Below are 16,288 nucleotides of genomic sequence, written 5' to 3' on the forward strand. Positions count from 1 at the left end.
TTTTTTTTTCCATTAAAATGAGATCATGCACTTTTTATGGGCTTCTCTATGATAACTTTGGGGAAACTCAGAAATACTAGAAGATGTGTTGGTTCCTCCATTTCTGATACCCTAATCAGCAAATGGCTTCCAGGACAGAGTTATTGCTTGACATCTCAGCAGCAAATTACCGCCTGTGCAGCTCAGCCTGGCAGGTCCTGGACTTGCACTACTAAGGCAAGGCTCAGAGGTGTGAGGTTACCTGCAGTTTCAGTTTAAAATGTGAAAAACAATCAGGTCAGGAGTGTAGACTACCCAGTTTCCTGTAATTACTGAGCTACAATTATTTTCTTTCAAAGATGTGCTAACCTACTTTCCTAGATGTGCAGATGAAGTTTTAATATGTGCAGCACAAGGGAGGGAAATAAATAAATAAATAAATAAATAAATAAATAAATAAATAAATAAATTGTAAGCTATCCAGATTATTGATTTTGCTCTTTAACAGACATGGAGTAAAGCCTCTCTTTTGCATGACTTTAACAGAGAAAGGCAATAAAGCGTAGGGTTAAATCATGTATTAGTCCAATTAAAATAACTCATATGCATACTTAAATAGTCCAGCAGCCCAGAGTCCATTTATGAAATAAATACCCGTCATAGCAAATAGAAAATTAACAAGATTAACTTGACTGACTAAATTGGGAGTACAAATGCAGACAACAGTTCTGGTTAGGCTGTACTAATGGATTTTGTTTTGTGAAATGTCAGCTGAGTGCTCATCTGCAGTCAAAAAAGCAAATAAAATGTTAGGAATTGTTAGGAAATGAGCAGAGCACAAAATGCCAGACTTTATTATGGCCTGTATCCATGGTGAGCTGCATCTTAAATACCATGTGCTGTTCTGATCCCCCTGGCTTGGAAAAGCTATAGTAAAAGTGGAAAAGATACAGAAAAAAGGTGACGAGGATAACCAGAGTTACAGAAGAGCTTTTGTACAAAAAACAGTAGATTAAGTCTTCGGGAAAAACAAAGCTTAGGGGGAATAGAGTGTAAAACTACAAAATTATGTGGGGGCTGGAAAGGTTGAACAGGATATGGTTGCTTACTGTTTCTTGCTGTGCAAGACAGACAGATGTAAAGCTAGCAGGCAGCTAGTTTGAAGGAAGCTCACAGTTCCTCTTTGAAGCTCATCGGTAGGACTGTGGACAGCAACTTTGCAGGGGTTCTAAAAGCATTTGGGTAAACTCACAGAAGTATATACTGGGAGATACCAATTACAAAGACATCACCTTTTTTTTTTTTTTTTTAAACACATCCATGACTTGCTGGGAGACTATTCTGGACAGTATTCCTATATATATATATATATATATATATATATATATATTTTTTTTTTTTTTTCCCAAATAATTCTGGACATCTGCTGTTAGCAGCTGTTGGAGACAGAGGAAGGACTTTTGGTTTGATATGGTAGAGCTTTTTGGGTGTAAAAATGTCAGACCAAACAAATGTCAGCTAACTGATGTTTTAGCCTAAGGTTGTATCCTGAGGTTGGAATACATTCCCAACTACTTTATCTTTCCCATTATTGTGAAAATTATTTGGTTTTGTAATGTCAAGGCAATGGTGTATTTTTAACTCCTGAGCAGAAAGTGTGACTGCTGCTGTTCAAAAATTTCCCTTCCCTCTGAAAATACTGAGCAATGCTTGTAAAATAACCCAAGAGTTTTACTGATTTAACATTTTTCAGAAAACATTTTGTATCTAAAGTAGCACGACTTTATTCTCCACAGGAAGTCTGAGGAACTTTTATGACTACTAGAAACTAGAAATATAATAGTCCTTAACCATCACCTAATCTTAAATGGTTTTAAGTTATTGACTTTATTTTACAGAACTGTCTGATTTTTCAGCTGTAGTTTTAGTAACCAGACACTCCCTATTGAACAAAGTTGGGGTTAGAGAAATAAAAACAAGGATGACCAGGAAAGTGGCATAAATTTGTGTTTTTCTTCAGCGTTCAGGTTTAGGTCGCTCAGAAAGAAGCACAACAAAAACGCCCTGAGCAGAATTTTTTGTTTGCTTCAACCCTGTTATCGAGTGGAAAGGACATGTTCCACCTTAGGGCACCCTAAGGAGCTCAAGAAACATAACAGCTGCTCTCAGACAGTGCCATATGCACAGACCCTGGTGAATAAAATGAGCCCAGGGAAAAACCAGCATTTGTTTCCTTGTCTAGTGGATATCGTGTCTTTGGAAGTGCAGGCCTCCCCACTGCTGTGGGGAGAACAGAGGCAGGCCGGCCAGTAATGGCTCTCGTGTGGCTAACACTAACAAATATTTTAGAGTATTAGCCTCTAATGTCACAGTGAGGTGTTCAAAACAATGTTTGAACTAGTTACGCATTAGTAAAGGACTATTTTGTTTAGTTACTGCTATAGTGAGCTGAAATGTCCAAAGCTCTGTAGGTGTTAGGACACTTCTGCAGTGCACTTTGGCTGGTGATAGGGACTGTCCTGTAACACTGCTAAGAGTGTACCATAATAGTGTGTTGGGGTTTTGGTACGTATCTTTGAAAAGGACATGTAGAGTGGAAATTACCTATTTCAAAACCTCCCTCATCACCAGAGGAACTCTTGGCTAAGTTTACTCCACAAAGAAAAGCAAGCATGTTCTGCAAGTGAATATGCAGAGGAATGCAGTGGACAACTGTAGGCCTTATTTCTCCTGCTTATTTTTTATTATAGCATAGGTGATGTCAGCTTTTTCCAAAATGTTCCTCTGAAATGATGTGTGTCAAGGCCTTGCCTATTTAGCAGGCTTGCCTTGACATTAGGCTGCAGATAAATCATAATGCTGCCTTTGTTCAGGAAGATGAAAAAGCTCTGCAAGCTGAGAACCTGGCCAGCTGTAGGAAGGGGTACGGGAGTAGGGATTAGATCCTCGAGGAACTATTTCACTTTGGCTCATCCTCGGAGTAATTAGCTGCTGACAGAAGTTAGAGAATTCAGTCCCTACTGCTTTTTATGTCAAAGCAAGCTGGGTAAAAGCAAGGTCCTACTTCTTACAGATGACAAAGTTGTTGGTACTGAAGGGAGTGATCAAAACAGACAGTGCTAAGAGCATGTGAAAATATCTCATTTTAGTTTTAGATACTTGAGGGTAAGCCATACACATTGAGATCTAGTTCTGCTCCTGCAAAATAAGGCAGAAGATTGGACCTAGTGATCCATGGGGTCTCCTCCAGCCTGGACTCCTGTGGCCCAAAGCAGGAAAACGAAATGGGGGGAGAGGACGTGTGACTAAAACGGGGCAACATGAGGGGTTTGTCCAAAGGGATAAGAATATTAAAGAATCAAAATCTTGCATGATTTATTTTAGAAGACAAATTCATTTTCAGGATGCTGCTTATTTTTTCTCTACCAGTCCCTCCAAGCTTAATTTTGAATCCACACAACAGAAATTAAATAGATAAATAAATATACATTCTGTCACAAGATAAATACCACTCAGTAAAGCATTTATCATCTCAGAGTATTTTCAGGAACTCTTATTAAACAAAGGTCACATCCCCTCAAGCTCCACATGTATTAAACCTTGCTAGCGATGGGCTGTTCCTTTTATCTCGGTGAATTTCGGCATCAAATGAGGTGGTGACAGTTCTCAATAGTATCTAAGGCTGGGCATTTTTGCTCGCTTGCCATGCATGCTGCATCAAAGTCTGAAGATTTCACAAAGTTTTGTCTCATCTAAGCTTTGATCACTTGCTCATTTTTGCCTCTGCCTGCTCTAAGAGGGTACTGCTGTTTTGTGGGAAATCAGTACGATCTGCATCGTCAGGTGCTGATAGCAGACATTCTGGCAAGGCCTTAATGCAAGGAACTGTTGTCATCTTTCTCCTTCATCTGTCATGATCAGCCAGCTGCATCTGACATGCAAAGAGACACCAGCAGCTGGAGGTACAATGGATGCTCTTCACACAGAGCCGGCGGCAGAGGCATTCCTGGCCCTACTCCAGGACAGCAGTCGCAGGTGCGCATAGCAGCTCAGGGTAAAGCAGACAGGCTTATTATTGAGTCAGGTGATGTGGTCAGTGACAGGAGACAAATAAAGGATGTTTGTGTACCATGTCATCAAGCCCCAAGACGGAGAATGATGTTGGCAATAAGCTATTTCAACTTAAGGACTCTCTAGAGAGGTTTTCTGTAATTCCAGTAATTGAAGAAAACATCTCGCCTTGTGAGACAGTAAAAGGCACAGGTAGATTTATGTTTTAAGGACTGTACTGATGGGCATACTAAATTTATTTATACACTGGCAGCTGAATATCTGTATTTGTAAATATTCATCTGTACCTAGGCCTTGTCTTTGAGGGGAGGCCATCCTGCACTCCAGCTTGCTTTGAGCTTCCCTTGATGTGTTTCCAGCTCCAGGCATAAAAGATGGGGTCTTTCTTGATGGGCTAAAAAAACCTTCAGCCCTTTATAAGGGTCATTTCAGAAATGTGCAAATAGGTGAAAATTACAGCACGCAGGATTATAGTAATTTTTCCTTATACATTTTGCAGCAAGTCTCCAGGACTGCTCTAAGCTCAGAGGGCTGCAATGCTGCTAGGGGCTTTACACTCCCAAAAAGACTCAGGAGCAGCAGGGAACCCCAGGGGTGCTAAGCCCTGCTGAGACCCTGCCACGCCTGTCTGCTGCAGGCACAGGATGTGAGAAACCACTGGCAAAAGAAAATTAAATAGATTACTACAAATTGAATAGACTCACTACATTTTTGCTTTGTGTAATGAAAGGCCAATTAAGACATCAACTTATCAGAAGGATTTCAACAAAAGGTATAATTAACGAGAGCCAAGTCAGAGAACTCATTGTTTTAGAAATGTGTGTAATGCTATTGCTTTACTGAGGTATTCTAAAATGCCTAATAAATAAGTCAATATATTGTGAAAACTCTTCTGGTGCTATACATTTCAGATGACAGGTTCAGTTTTGTATTTGGGGTATCAGATAGATATTTAAAAATAATTTTTAAGATAGCAGAACAATTAGTTTTTCATAGAATATGTGTTCTATAGACAAATAGAGTAAATTTTACTCTTTCCCACAAAGTTTTATATGTTTTCAAATGTAATGATTTCAGTAAAATGAATCTGGCCTTAAGCAAGGGCAAGCAAGATCACAATCTAGTCCTGGTTTCAGTAGATTAGATATTATCAAGTAAATATGTCATTTTTGTAAACAGAAAGAACTTCTGAGTAATAGAATAAGTTTTTCTATTATTTTAAAATGTAATTGGCTTTGAAAACCAGTGTGATCTCAGTTGGCAACGTCTGTAAATTTATAATCAAAACTATTTATAATTTTTTAGAATGAATTTATTTATACTTATAAATATATTTAAAGGCACAAAGGAATTTGGAAGAGGATTTTCCTCCTTACCTTCACACGTAATTCCATTACCGCTGTATCCCATGGGACAAGACCCACATTTAAACCCTCCATCTTCGTCTGGCTCACACTGCACACCACTGAAGCACGGCATGTTAGCACAGATGACATCCTGACGTGTCCTACTGATGGTTTTTGGCAGTTCCACATAGTCCATCGCTGCCTTGTATGCCTGCCTGAGCGCTGCAGTCTGTGCTGGGAGCCTTGCTGGGGGAACAGGTGGGATGCTAGCACCCTGGGGGGCTGTGTCAAGGGAATGACCTAATGAATGAAAAGAGGGTGTGAGGTGTGTTTCCAAAGAAGATGCTCTTTGCTGCTCTGTCAGGAAATTTGGGGAGGGTTTGGTCTTTGAGACTGTGACTCGACTGGGCCATTTCCTGGGAAAATAGCTGTATCTGGAACAAGCTTGCTGAGCAGCATGTTGCCTTGCAAAGAATGAGCTTTCATTTGTGTTGCGATGAGAAGGAGCCGACCGTGTTGGACCTGGTTTGTACTGCTTAAAATGCACAGCAGTAGGAGTTGTCACACTGACAGCTGCTGTTCTGGGGTCTGGTTCCTCGTGCAGAAGGAAAGTGTGTGCATCACTTCTTTTGTCAAGAAAAGTCTGTTTCTCAGGTGCTGTGGACTCCATAACATATTTTTTTTCTGACAATGTCTGAGCCTCGGAAATCTTCCTTTTCATTGTAAGAAATGGAGTGTTAATGACTGTGTGGTTTCTTTCCATAAAGTACGTAGTTTGTTGTCGTGGAATTTGGGTTTGGGAAAGAAGGGAATATATGTTTCTTAATGTCTTGCCTTCATGGTGAGAGCCTCTAGCATCTTCGTTATTTCTCTCAGCAACATCCACACGGCTTTGGGAAGATCTTGAATCTAGGGCAGAAGGAAGATATATACCAGTCAAATTTGCCGGTTTAGTGTTTAAAGAAACCACTATGACCATTTAGATTATGAGCAAACAACAGAATATCAATTCTAGAAGTAAATGCAATAATCTGCCATCTGTGCTAAGGACTTATCTATGCTGGCTGGTGTAGAGATGTCACAGTATTGTCTCCTATAGGTAACGATAGCACTGGATGCATGGGGAACTACAATACAGAAACTTACAGAATAAGTTTATGAGCTAGATGAAATATAATTATGCTGGTTTAATATTAAGACTAAGCTAGTAACTCTCAGTGGTAGCCAGGCATTATTTTTTAAGGATCAGCACTGAGCTTACAGGGGATAATTGCAGCCAGGCAAAAACACTTGCCATGCTGTTTTACTAGTTTCAACCTATGCTAGTCCATGAGGTTTTGGAACTGTGTACCATTCTCTCATGCTCCCTACAGCATCCATCAGGTGGTTGACCACCTGATCTAGCATTTATTTCTGACTAACTGTATATTTTGCAGTAGTGTGCTGGGAAGTGTTCTGCTATACAGTACCTCGTGCAGAGATTTTCAAGTTCTTTCAGTCTAGGAGTAAGACAAGACATTGCAGTTTGGGACAGATAGATATCAGAGATGGAGAAATAAAGAAATGATAAGACCATACTTGGCAAGATAACTTGCTAGCCAGATTCTAGTCCAATCACATCAGTGTATAATGATGCAATGCTTTTGTAGTCCTTATGGCAAAGGAAAGTTTGAGGAAAGCATGTAAAGGAGACAAATGGAAAACCTTTGTTAGTACTGTGTACAGCTCCCTCCAGACGTGAGGGGCAGCATGTAAGAAAGGCTGCTGGTTTGTAACTGTCACCCACTTGTTACAAAGCCAGCCACCTTTTCAGTAGTGTAAGGAGAGATGATAGATGGGGAGAGGCTAGTCTGTGAAGGGCCTTGAAAGTGGAGACAAGTAGTTTGAATCAATACTTTCAGGAAGATTAATGGCTATCTGCTGACTCTAATGAATGGAAGAAGCTATTTTTAACCACTTCTGGCATACTCACTCCATAGGAAATGGAATGTATTGGATCCTGAACAAAAAAAACCTCACTTGGTTCTAGGGTTAACCCCACGTGGGATGTAGCTCTACTTTTTAAATATAAATATTAATCACTTTCATAAAACTCCTACTGATGTAGAAATTAGTTATAGTTAGCAAGAAAAAGAGATAAAGACACTTGGCAAAGGTCAAAAATAAATTTAGAGCATTGACTAGATCAAAGGAAAACCTGGCATCCAAAGCTGTGCTTATTTGGCCGATAAACAGTGTCATTCTTCTGGCTGATGATTTTTTGTTGCCCTGAAGCATCATGTTTTGGAGTGGTGTATGGTAGTAGATCAAGTTATGGGCATCAATAGTAGGTAAATACGTGGATTTTACTGTCCAAGGCAAGGCTGATGAATGATGAGATGCACAGAATGGAAGAAAGGAGATGGTGAGGAGGAGAGGACATCAGTGATGAGCATAAGAAGATAGGAGAAGTCAAACGGTTTTTTAAAATGAACCTAAGAAAGAAAGATGAAAGAAACGTCTCCACAGAAAGGTATCAGCAACAGGTGATTATTGCTACCCTTAGAAAGTTTGATTCAGGGACCAGAAATCAACAGGAATGACAATGAGGGGCCAAATGACCTTTCTAACAAATTTCTTAAATGAACACTGATTATAGCTTTGAGCTCCTTCTCTGTATTGTAATCAAATGTAATCCTCCTAGCTGAATTTTAGTGACTGCTGAGGGGGTCAGGCTGTCTATCTGAGAAATGAAAGTCTTTTATTTCCTTATTAGATGATAACTGATATGCCCATCCTGCAAATAAGCTTCTGTCTTCCCATTTTTAGGGGAAGCATGATGTTTTTGGAGTGCACCTATAGCAATGCTTTTTTTTTTTTCCTTTTTTTTTTTTTTTTCCACCTCAAATAAAACTTCCAATGAAGAGTAAATATTTTGGTTGTTTGTTCATCACATGTACGGATTAAGGTCCCTCATCCACTTTGTACAGGCCACCAAACTTCATAAGATACTGTCACAGGAACTTTGGTATTAGTCAAATGTGGCTACATCAGTGTCCTTTCAGCTTGCATTTTATCATAGTTTTACTTAAAAAGATACTGTGCAATTTAGTTAGGATTAGAATCTGACAATATTTTTCTGGAATTCCTGAAAATTTATTTCTGTAGTTTTCCAGATATCTAAATACACCAAAACAAAGAAATATAGCAGAAGATTTCAGACCTAGTTGTCTGTAGTCAGCAACTTTCTCAAATTCTGTATTACTTCAATTTATTTTCCTCACAGTCGATCAATATTTTCAAATGTATAACCCATTATCAATGCAGAAGTGTGATTGTGTGAATCTGGTTTTCTCTGTGATGCCACAGTATGATTACATATTGGACTGGATGAAAATAACACAAAAAATGACAAGGCAAAGTGCTCAAGGTTATGTGACAGTACAAAAATACATTTTCACTACCGTTGGTATTTCTGCCTATACTAACAGGGAAATGTGCAGCAGTGGGAAAAACTGAGTTTATTTTCCATGGACTTGGAAAAGAGACTGAGAATTTGATGCTTTGTTCCAGCTGTGCATAGAAGGGGCTCCATTCCTATCAAGAATTACACCACTGTAAGCACAATGTAACACCAGGAAGGATCAGGCCCTGCAAAGATAGATGCCTTTGTTTTCTCCCGTCTGTGGAAGATTAGAACAAGGGTGACAGAGACCAGATTTCAGAGACAGAAACTTAAATACCTAATTCAGCTCAACACCAGGACACTTTCCGTCTGTTTAGGAGTTCCCCTACATGAGAACCCCTCAGCCATTGGTTTGCCTGGTGTTTGAAGTACCTTGTACTGCTTGTGCTAAGATTATAAATCAGAATCGTCATAACCAGTATCTGGCTCATGCTTGCCAATGCCATAATGGCATTGTTAAGGCACAGCAAATTCTGATTTCTTCTCTTGCCCGAATTGCATTTTGTAGTGACCTACTAGATTACTGTATATGAAGAGGATTATGTTCATTCTGGAGATAATAAAACAGCTATATAACCTAGTGAAAATAGGAGTTCATAAACAGAGCAGACACTCAACAGTATCTTAAACCCAGAGTAAGTTATCAGCACTGAAACACAGTAAAGAAATCTAATATATTTTCTCTCTTTTGAGTTTCTGTCTCTTCTTTTTTGCATTTTCAAGCTTTCAGAAACAGGCTACATCTAGACTTGGATTAAGAGAAATCACATCCCCTCCTGACACCAATCATTTCTGTTTCCAGAGAGCCAGCATTTCATACTTTGCCTGGGACATGGTGGACTAAGTCAGTGACCCAAGTGTCATTCAGCCAAGCCTTCACTTAGCCTCAAGCACCTCCGTACCTTCCTTCCCAAGCAATTTTCCTTGGAGACAGCCCTGAGCCACAACTAGCAGCTGACACCTCAAGCTCTTGCTGTAAATTTCTTGTAGACATGACTAGTTGCTTCCTCTTCATTGCTGTGCTTCTCTTCTACAGCTATTAGAGTAAGAAATTTATTTATTTTTTTAAATGTAAGTGTAACTTTTTCATGCATTCACAAGTAGCAGACACTATCAGCATATGCAATCTCTGTGTTGTAATCCAGGTGTTGCTCTGTCCTTATTTTCTACTAAAAAGTCCCCAGACAGCCTACTCTTCATCTGGAGACTGGTTCCCTCTCCTTAACAAGATCATCTGTTGATGGTTTATTCCCCCTCTCAGTTCAGAGTGTTATGGGTACCTTTAATTCTGATCAGGTTGCAACCCTTTCAGAATTCTGTGAGTAGTTTAAGAATTCATCTCATTATTAACACAATTCAATAAATTTACAATTTGTGTAGTTTTAGAGCTATTAACATTTAGTAGTACATGCTGTGTAGCACATTTCTCATTCAGAAGAATGTCGACGCAGAAATGCTCTTCTGACATATTGCGCTATGTGGGTCATCATTTAAAATTTGAAACATCTACCAACACATATATCTTATTTAAAATGTCAAGATAGAACAGAAAAATTACACTGGTCTAAGAAGCCTTGTTACCAGAGTATTAGGGATCATCCCATTTATCTCTCTATTTTTTTTTGCTTTAATATTTTTTTTTCTCTGTATTTACTTGGTGAGAAAGGGAAAACGGAGCAGCTGTCAATAGGAAGCTCTAGGGAAATTCTGTTTTTCCATCAACTCTTAATCTGCTGTTTTATTTGATTAAGTTCTGGCATAACTTCTTTCTCTATTCTGAATCCATTTAATTCCTACATCTTCTCTTTAGCCATCCAAGCATACCCTAAAATCTTCCCACTCACAACTGTTTAGAAATGAAACTTTGATTCTCCCGTCCTTGCTTTGAAGTATCCTTAATTTCCCTATGCTTAGATGCTGGTTGAATTTCCCCAATCACTGAAGTCCCTTCACTTACAATCACGAACAGTAACTCCCAGAATACCCAACTGGAAATATCCCTCAACTCCCTTAACAGAGGTACAGCTTTGATGTCCCAAATTTTACAGAAGTTGTAATCCCAGGATTATTTTTGTAGGAACAAAAGAGCTTTAAAGGCTAAGATTGGAATATTATTATAAATTTTGACAGTAGCTTCAGTTTAGAAATCATGATGCTTTACCTATTTTTTATGCAAAAATTGAAAAGTCAGAGGTGTTGTAAAAGATTTTAGGAACACATATCACACACAAAATAAGCACAGAGAAAAGTTAATCCCCTCTTTGAAAAATGTGGAAGTAGAGGATACCAGTAATAACTTTTCTGTAAGAAGTGTCCAGATCTCGAATTCACAAATCAGAAAGATGTGAAGCTCTGTGTGTGAGCCACTAGCTGTGCATAGGCAGACAGAATAAACCAGCCAGGCTATTTGGTTCATGCTGGGCTAATGCAGCTCGACAGCTTGTGGACCTAACGTGCCCTACATCCAGACAGGTCAACACATGAGCAAAGCAATTGCACTGCTCTGCATCCATCTGTACAGGCATATTCGGCCTCAGTAAAATCCATGTTTTCAAAGCATCATTTCTGTTCCAGGTTAATTCATTCATTCATTGCTTTAATAATAAAATTAAAAGGTGAACATCTAGTTCACTGTCCCTGAGCTATGTTTCAGCCTGGTCAAAAATGAGGCTGTATTGCTGGTGTTTCTACCTGAGCAATTCTCTTCCCCTTCACCTACCCGTGCCATGAGCAGTAGGGAATATTCTATGGAGCTGGCATAAAAGCAATTCCTTCCTCTGTTGCAGACTCTTTTGTTTGTCAAATGTGGCTGCAGCTGTACGTACACAATTCTGTAAAACCATTCATAATTTAGAAATCTGCAATGCAAATTTGTTTTGTGTGTATAAAACACAAAATCGTACTACTCTATCATAATGCTTTTTGTGGAGAAAACCTGGGATCTGAAGCCAGTTCACCCACAAACTTTCTTTAAGAATCTCCCTTTTTTTGGAGTAAATAATACCCACAAATGTTAGCAAATGAATCTATGGCTGTGTCTGCTGCTTTGTAAGTATTTAATTGATTATAATTTACATATACTTGGAAGCATGCATATTCAAATTTCCTAAATAGTGAACTTTAAACTAATGTTTGTTTTAGTATTGCTGCACTTTAAGTAAATTCAAAGGATTCTGCTTACCTCAATATAGAGGCTACATTATGAGGCTACATTATTAATAATTATTATTACTGTACAGAGAGGACCAGAAGGGCTTAGAGAACTTCACACAGCAGGGAAGTTTGGCAGATAGTCTCAGATTTCTTGAAGTAATGCAGCCTGACAAAGTTAATTCTTAAAATGTCTTCAGCATGGACAGGAAGTGAAACTCTTATTCAACTGTTTTAAGATATTTTTTACAATTTTGATGTCACCCAGAACTTCTAAAACTGCAATCAAGATACTGGATGCAACTACCTGATGTGTAGTTAGTACAATTCTGGAGACAAGGGGTCACATGTAGGCAAAGTGCCAGAACGTTGCAAGACATCAATGACTACAAAGCTGTATGGAAAAAGTGAAGAAAATAAAGTAGTCTGTTCCTTTGTAAACTCTGTTTATTTGGGTCTGATTTTGTTTGTTTGCTTGTTGCTGGTGGGTTTTGTTTGTTTGGTTTGGTTTGGTTTGATTTCCTTTTGTTATGTTTTCTATACATTTTCAATAGAATTTTTAAAGTCAGTGTCACCAGAAATTGTGTTTTTAAAAAATGGTGTGAGCATTATTGAATGCAGAAATATGAGCATGCTCCCCAAAAAGGATTTATTTATTTTTTGTCTTTATCAAAAAATTTATTTTTTATTAATATCATTTTCAGATTGTACATGTATATGATAAACTAGTTTTTGTTTGTTTGTTTGTTTTTTACAAACAAGCTGTGTTTTCTCAAACACCTCTCCAACCTGGCAGTTTATTTCAGGGCTTAATTGAAAAGTTCTCTCCTTGGGGTGGGTAATCTCAACATGCTCCATGTGCTCTTACCCCTTGCATGGGAGACCTGCTGCTCTCTGTTCCTTTGTTACTCTGTCTCCTTCACTGCTCCTTCTGTTCATTGGCTCTAAACCATTCCCTTCTGCAGCTTTTAGAAGTGTTCTTCCTGTATTTTTCTCTGAATATCCAGCTAACAAAACAGGAAGCAAAGAAGAATAGTTGTGTTTGAAAACACCTTGGATCACCCTCTTAACTCCCTCATAACCATTTTATTGCTCGTTCTTTTGTTATCCCTTGTCCACTTCTCAGACCTAAGACTGAAAAACCAGAGGCTTTTACCTCTCATCTTTGTGTTCTACCTTCTCCAATTATTTCAGTCTACAACTGCATTATTTCAGCAGCTATAAAGAGAAAATTAAGATAGATTCCATAAAACTAAATTATACTTTCTATTCAGGAATTGGCAGTATATTTTACTTTAGCTCAGCACTGAGAAAGATGGAAAAATTAATAAAAACTCTTATCTTATCTGATGATGCCTTGTGGGCCTTCAGACTCTCTCATGACTTGAACAGGTTGGTAGATATACACAAAATAGACAAAATCAAGACAGATCTTCAATGAAGCATCCCTGCCTAGTTCTCTGAAACATCTATGCAGAATCCTTTAGAACTGTAATAATAGCTTATAAAGAAAGTTCGTAACATTTCTTCAAAAGAAAATCCATAATATTTCTTCAAAGAAAAAGTAGCTTAAATTTGAATATTTTACAGAAATTCTCTTTTTATTTGATTCAAGAAATAAATGCTGTAAAATTATAATTATGTTGTTTGGGGCTGTAAACACATAAAAATGAGCTACTTTACATATGAAAGCCAAGAAACAATCTGAACTATACTTTGCTGGAGACCAATAATGAATCTATTTTAATACCATAAAAGCACATATAAATACTCATGCTTTTATAAGTTCTCCACAGCTACAACTGATTTGGTTGAAAATTATATATAGTGTTATTTTTTTCCTAATATATATTTTAAAAAGGCAAAAAGAAGGAATTTTGATAAAAAATTTTCACATTGTGTGCTGCAGAATTCCCGTGGCAGTTCTGCTAATCAGCATCTAGTCTAACCAAACTCCCTAGGCCATGTAGGTATTTAACACTGTGACATACATAGCCATCAAGAAGATGAAAGGTCTCCTCTTTGTATTCAGACACCTGCAAAGAGGAAGTTATGAGCTGACCAGAGGCATCTGGGGGACAACAAAAGAAAGAGGTTTAAGGACTATCTATCCCATGAGGCATTAACTGAAGAAGACTTTAAAATATCGTGATCCAACAATATAATAACAATTATCACAATTCAAATCTAAGATTTTTAAGACAACATTCTATAAATACTATAAGCAGCATGTGCTAGAATGAAGAAACTCTTGTTGAGAGCTGTTATTTTTCAGTAAGGTATAAGATTTATCAGCTGTTCCACCATTTATAAAACTAGGGAGCTTTGCTGATACTCTTTGCTTTGCAGTTGTACCTCTCTGTGTCCTATAGAACTTAAAACAAGACAAACAAATAATCAAACAAATGTATTTTGTATTTTTGTCATAATATGAGATAAACTCTCACTGTGACAAATTATTGGTATGAAAGATTATTCTGTCCTGAATTCTAGAGGATCAACAATGCTGTTTTAGCTACAGACTGTTGTTGTGTCCCTTCAGAAATGATCTAGCTCTACACATGTGATGTGTAATTATTTGGGCAAAATTCATATGGATTGGCAGTGAATATCACCTGCTGCTGCAAATAAATTCAGAGAAGTGAGTGTCCTACCTCTGTAGGTCCCTGCTTACCAACAACAGCAAGATGATGAGAATCCCAAATTTGTCATGGGCAATAATGAATCTATGAATTTCACACCATCTTTTCAGACATGGTACTGTACTCTGCCTTGTATTGTTTATGAACCCTTTTGCTCCATCTTTTGCTCTGCTTTTGTGTTTAGTGGCAAAACTGTTGTGCCACTTGTTTTTTAACAAAACAACGTTATCAGATTTATGGAAATAGGGTTGGCTCACTTTAGAAGCTATGTGCTATTAGAGCTAGATGATAAAATGGGCTTGGAAAGTTTAAGAGGAGATGATCTTACTCTGTTCTGTCAACTTAAAACAAACAAACAAAAAAACAAAGAAGCCTACTGGGTCTATATCTTCCATAGATTATTTGTTGCAGACTGAGCTGTTGTTATCACTTAAAAGTCATGATGGCATGGTGATTGCTTAAGCAAAAAGTGGCACATTCTTGGTAGGAGAGAAATGTAATCTGTACTTGATGCTCTGATTGAATGTAAATATTATTCATGGCATACAGCTTAGTCCTCTTTCCTACTGGTTTTATGGCTTGGGCTTCATTGGACTTCTATTGCTGAGCGACATCATTTCCTAAATACATCATCTGGATTGGAAGCACTTAACAAATTCGGGATTGACAGAGTATAAGGATCAGTGAAGCTGGAAACCATTTATCTTTTAAATTATCTAAACATATTATTCTTACCATGCCTTCTTTATTTATTATGTTTGGGTCATAGCACATACTGTGCAGGCCACTGTTGAGGTTTCTCTGAAAATACTTAATATTTTATTAGGTATCCCTACGGAGGAAAGAACCATCAGAAAGGCTCTCTGATTCCCTTTCTAGCCTGACAAGTACAGGAGTGGGGTTTTGGAGGCAATTACGTACTCAGAGGGCAGGGAAGGGTCATAGATTATGTCCAAAATGCCTGGGTGATCCTGGCCTTGTGAAGATTACTGGCATACCATTTGCAAAAAATATGTTTTTCATGAATCCAGATTTGTATGAAATGTCTTTGTGTGTCATTTCTAACCACACTTTAGCTGCCTTTTCATCAAATGCCCTTGAAGGAGATGTCATCACAACATAACTGGTCAGTTTGCAAAAATGTACATTTTGGCCTGAAATACTAAAAAATAGAAATGCCGAAACATAGTTTAGGAAAGGGATCAGCAACTTCCAACACAAATTCCAAAGATGAATTGTGGCCAGTTTCAATGGCCTGAGTCAGCACTAGGAGCTGGAAGCCCTGGCCTTGGGAAGCAATGCTTCCCAGTTTCTGAGCCCACAAGAATCAGCCACTGAGAGCTGTTACCACACAGAGACGGACCAAAGTAATATGTACCACTTATTTTGTATTTCTTTTATGTCTTCTCTGCAAGGACCTCAGTTAACTTTGCAGCTAATGACTGCAGCATCAAAAGATTCCTGCCTTCAATTGAGCCTTGTAACTCATTGCATAAACAGTGTCATGGCTGGTTGGTTCCTCATCACAAAGCATCCTCTGAGTGCTGGGAAGTGTGTGTGTTCTGTCTATACCTGCCAATACATACAGATTTTGTAGCTGAAGTTTCAGCCTGTGATGTGCCTACTTTTCAATATTTTTCAGCCTGCCTTCCAGG

The 16,288-nt window shown here is 38.2% G+C and overlaps 1 protein-coding gene across 1 annotated transcript in view; it reads right to left on the reverse strand.

Moving 5' to 3' along the window:
• The window catches only part of LOC309879768 (von Willebrand factor D and EGF domain-containing protein-like), a gene marked incomplete at its 3' end in the record, with an annotated part of 170,210 nt that overhangs the window by 30,468 nt on the left and 123,454 nt on the right, over positions 1 to 16,288 (reverse strand). Inside the window, exon 21 of the mRNA XM_082763946.1 lies at positions 5,427 to 6,305. Within this exon, the coding sequence (XP_082620072.1) occupies positions 5,427 to 6,305 (879 nt within the window). The remainder of the gene's footprint in view (positions 1 to 5,426; positions 6,306 to 16,288) is intronic.

This window comes from Aythya marila (assembly GCF_965140915.1).
Source record: "Aythya marila genome assembly, chromosome: 6".
Lineage (NCBI taxonomy): Eukaryota > Metazoa > Chordata > Aves > Anseriformes > Anatidae > Aythya > Aythya marila.